The sequence below is a fragment of the Loxodonta africana genome, chromosome 10 (genome assembly GCF_030014295.1).
Source record: "Loxodonta africana isolate mLoxAfr1 chromosome 10, mLoxAfr1.hap2, whole genome shotgun sequence".
NCBI classification, from domain to species: Eukaryota; Metazoa; Chordata; class Mammalia; order Proboscidea; family Elephantidae; genus Loxodonta; species Loxodonta africana.
In genome coordinates this window covers 50310668-50314859 of record NC_087351.1, presented here as the reverse complement: position 1 = coordinate 50314859, position 4192 = coordinate 50310668, and the positions used below count along the sequence as shown (strand labels likewise).

Below are 4192 nucleotides of genomic sequence, written 5' to 3'. Positions count from 1 at the left end.
TCTTTCAAAGTTCAGGGTTTTTTTTTCTTTTTCTTTTTTGTTTTATACAATATGCATTATGATGTAATAAATATTTTAATTTCTTAAGAATGGTGAACTCTAGTATTCCTAAAGGGGGATTTTTTCAACTTACTGCTATAAATATTGGCACTTAATCATAGGGAGAAATACTAAAATAGTACAAGGATAAAACCACATATAGAGCAGCTTTTCTAAAGTATTAATAAGGTCATGAACTCATTTATATATAATATAAACTATAAACTTGAAGAAGTTCTGAAACAATATATGTGCCTAAAAATTAAAATCTACGGTCATCATTTTTCAGTGAGGTCTAATGGGGATTCTGGAGAGAAAGACATTTCCTTTCTTGAACGAACCAATATCCAATTTCTGCCATTTCAAAGAGAAAGAAATGAAAGTGAAAAATAAACTTTTCAGGCAGTACTGACGGAAGAACAGAATTTCCCATTTAAAATAGTCAAGGAAACTCTAAATTCTTTGACTATCAATTAACCTTAGCAAGCTGGAGTCTCCTGCAACAGAACTGAGAAGCAGAACATAGGAAGAGGCCAGTGGTTAAGTTAAATAGCGCTGCCTTTGGTGGCCAAAAAAAAAAAAAAAAAAAGAGGTTGAGATTTCTGACAAGATTTTTTTCCCCAAGTTGCAGGCCTGCAGAAGACTAGAGCGGTCTATCAAGTGTTTTGAGGGCAACTCCACCACTGGAGACAGAAACAATTGGCGGGTGTGGGCTCTCAGTCAATTACAAGCAAGTTCATTTTCTCCAATCTTCCTGCCAACTTTCGCCAACATGTTCTGTGATCTGAGGTCCTGATATTGCCTCCATGGAGGCCTGGGGGTGGCGGTGGCAGAGTTGGGACAATACACTTTATCCCAGTGGAGACTTTCTTTTCCTCATGCCCTAAGCAGAGTGTTTAACCTTGTGGTCCACTGAATTCTCCGGGTTCCGGCTCCAGCTGTGTTACTGACCCCTGAATAAATCAAGACTGCTCAGGGCCTGGCAGAGCTCCGAACATGTTTCCTGTCCCTGCCTAAGGGAAGCTGTTGGCCGCCCCGACCCTGAAGGAGATCCTTGGCGGTTGGGGGGCCGGCGGGAGCTAGGGCGGGGTGAAGCCAGCTGTAAGGGGCGGTGACGGCGCTCTAGAGCCAGCACCGTGCCTTGAGGAGGGACAGTCCTTCAGTAGGGACCAGTTGTGGGCACCGGGCCTCCGAGATGAGGCCGGCGCTCGCCCTGTGCCTCCTCTGGCAGGCGCTCTGTCCTGGACCCGGCCGTGGCGAGCACCCCATCGCTGATCGCGCCATCTGCTCGCCCTCGGGGGTCTGCTACAGCCTGCACCACGCTACAATCCAACGACAGGCGGCCGAGGAGGCCTGCAGCCTGCGCGGCGGGGCGCTCACCACCGTGCACGGAGGCCCGGAGCTCCGGGCGGTGCTCGCGCTCTTGCGGGCCGGCCCGGGGCCTGGAGGGGGTTCCAAAGACCTTCTGTTCTGGGTCGCTCTGGAGCGCAAGAAGTCCTGCTGCACCCAGGAGAACGAGCCGCTGCGGGGCTTCTCCTGGCTGTGGCCCGACGGCTACGGGTCGGAGAGCGAGACGCTGCAGTGGGTCGAGGAGCCCCAACGCTCTTGCACTGTGCGGAGATGCGCAGGCCTCCAGGCCACCGGGGGAGTGGACCCGGCAGGCTGGAAGGAGATGCGATGCCACCTGCGCGCCGACGGCTACTTGTGCAAATACCGATTTGAGGGCTTGTGTCCCGCGCCGCGCCCCGGGGCCGCCTCCAACTTGAGTTACCTTGCGCCCTTCCGGCTGCACAGCGCGGCGCTGGACTTCAGCCCTCCGGGGACAGAGGTGAGTGCTCTCTGCCCCGGGCAGCTCTGGGTCTCTGCCAGCTGCGTTGTAGACGAGGTCGGTACGCACTGGGACGGGCTACCCTCTGGAGGCCTGCTCTGTCCCTGCCCCGGAAGGTACCTCCGTGCTGGCAAATGCGCTGAGCTCCCTAACTGCCTAGAGGACTTGGGAAACTTTACCTGTGAATGTGCCCCGGGCTTCGAATTGAGTAAGGACGGCAGATCTTGCGTGACCAGTGGGGAAGGACAGCCGACCCCTGGGGAGACTAAGGAGGCCACTAGGCGCCCGCAGGTCACTGCGGCCACCCCCGTGCCAAGGAGAACAGGGTCACCTACGGGCCATGAGAAACCAGGAGAGATACCCTTTGTCTCTGGACGAGGCAGTTCATCAACATCTATTCCCGAGATTCCTCAGCCGGGAGCATCGAGCACGATGTCCACCCTTCACACGTCCCCTCAAGCCAAGTCAGAAGACACCATCAGTCCTTCAGGAAGTGAAATCCCCAAATTTAACACCACGTTTTCCTCTGCCACTCCCCAGACTTTTGACTCCTCCTCCACCATAGTCTTCATACTTGTGAGCATAGCGGTTGTGGTGTTGGTGATCTTGATCATGACAGTGCTGGGGCTTTTCAAACTCTGCTTCCACAAGAGTCCTCCCTCCAGGCCCCGGAAAGGACCTTTGGCCACGCCGAGAGTGGAGAGTGAAGCTGAGGCTACGGCTTCGCACACCAATTCTGCACATTGCACAGACAATGGGGTGATGATTAGGGACTGTGGTCTGCGGGACAGGGCAGAGGGTGCCTCGCTGGCGGGGTCCTCTCTTGGCTCTGGAGAGGCGTAAGGAAACAGGTGACAGTGGGCACTTCTTGTGAGCAGAGCTTTCCCCTTTCAGAGAAAAAGAAAAAAGAGGAACTTCTATGTGGTACTGACGATTCCTGAAGAATTTCCTGTTACCTTAAATTTCCCTCTACTCCACTGAGGAGCTAAATCTGACCTGAACGCTTCTTCCTGGAAGGACTGGTCAGGGATGGAAGTGCCTTAGGGAGGTACTGTGGGGGAGGGCTGCCCGGAGAGGTATTTCTTGTTTATTTTGGGGAGTTTGGAGAAGTAATTGAACTTTTCAAGAGAGTGGAAACAAATAAAAAGGTAAATACATTTTTTAAAATGTTGTTTTTACCAAAATGGAAAGCAGACTTCCTGTGGACATTGTTCAGGCTGGGAAGATATTGGTTTGAAATTTCCAGGCAAAAAAATAAAGGATTGTTGATAACCAGGCTCAAAGGTCCTTGGTTTCCTCAAGAGGTAATTATCTAGGAAAAGCAGCTGACCGCATGCTCAGAATAACAAGAGTGCATCCTGCTTTCAGGCTGAGAGAAAAATCTTTAAGTCCTTGTAATACAGAAGACATCTTTAGAAACTAGTAACTTTTTCCTGGGCTCTTTTATCCTTTGCTTTCAAAGTCACTGCTACTTGTGTGCACTGCTATAAATCCAAAGTCTTGCCAGAGTTGCTGGCTCTAGAAGAAAATTATAGTTGACCACCAAATCAAGCGTTCACTGTGTGTCCTTGCCCAAGGAAACAAATGATTTGTGTTTTCCCCTTCCAGTGTCTGTGCTCTGCAGTATAATGACCTCTCCAACCAAATAGCTCTCTCCTAAGCATCAGGGTGCTGATCATCATTTCCGATTGTGTCGATGTTAACTCTCAGTTCAAACTTTAATGCTAAGTATTGGTTGAAATCTTCCGGATGCATTAAAGCAAAAGTAAGCTGCGTTTCCTCCAAAGTTACTAGACTCTTGCACTGTTTAATCCAGTGGAAAAACTTCCATACCAAACCATTTCGTCTTCACCTCAGTAAAAGTGCACGCAGAGCCAACAATTTAACCCTGTCTTGTTTTTTTTTTTTTTTTGGAATGATTACAATTTAACAAGAGTTTGTATGGACAAAGACATGGTGAACAGCTTTCTATAAGAAGTGAAGGTGTAAGAAATAAATGAAAATATCTATCATCTAGTCATGACTTGGGTATCAGAAGGTAATCTAAATGAAGAATTGCTATGAAAAAATAAAACATAGTAATAATCACTATTTAGTACAATCAGGTCCCTAGTAAACATTTCACTTCTGTAACATTTTTTATTAGTACTCTAAGGCTTTGAAAATAAGCACGTGTGGGATGGTACATGGACAAAGATAGAGAACAAGCTTAGTAACTGGGAAGAAGGAAAACAGGAAGAAACTTACACTGTATTTTCATGAAATCATTTTGATGTTCTTGAGTGTACAATCTATACAGCGGAGAGTAGGCAATATTAGTAAATG

At 48.4% G+C, this 4192-nt stretch overlaps 1 protein-coding gene across 1 annotated transcript; it reads left to right on the top strand.

Annotated features, from left to right (window-relative positions):
- The first annotated feature begins 1234 nt into the window (after positions 1–1234).
- On the top strand, positions 1235–3550 carry CLEC14A (C-type lectin domain containing 14A). Its single transcript, XM_003408462.3, has one exon. It carries the CDS (start codon positions 1235–1237, stop codon positions 2708–2710), a length of 1476 nt encoding a protein of 491 aa, XP_003408510.2. The 3' UTR covers positions 2711–3550.
- Positions 3551–4192: the final 642 nt, after the last annotated feature.

Coding starts and splice junctions, on each gene's coding strand:
- CLEC14A (XM_003408462.3), top strand. CDS start 1,235: ATGAGGCCGGCGCTCGCCCTGTGCCTCCTCTGGCAGGCGCTCTGTCCT.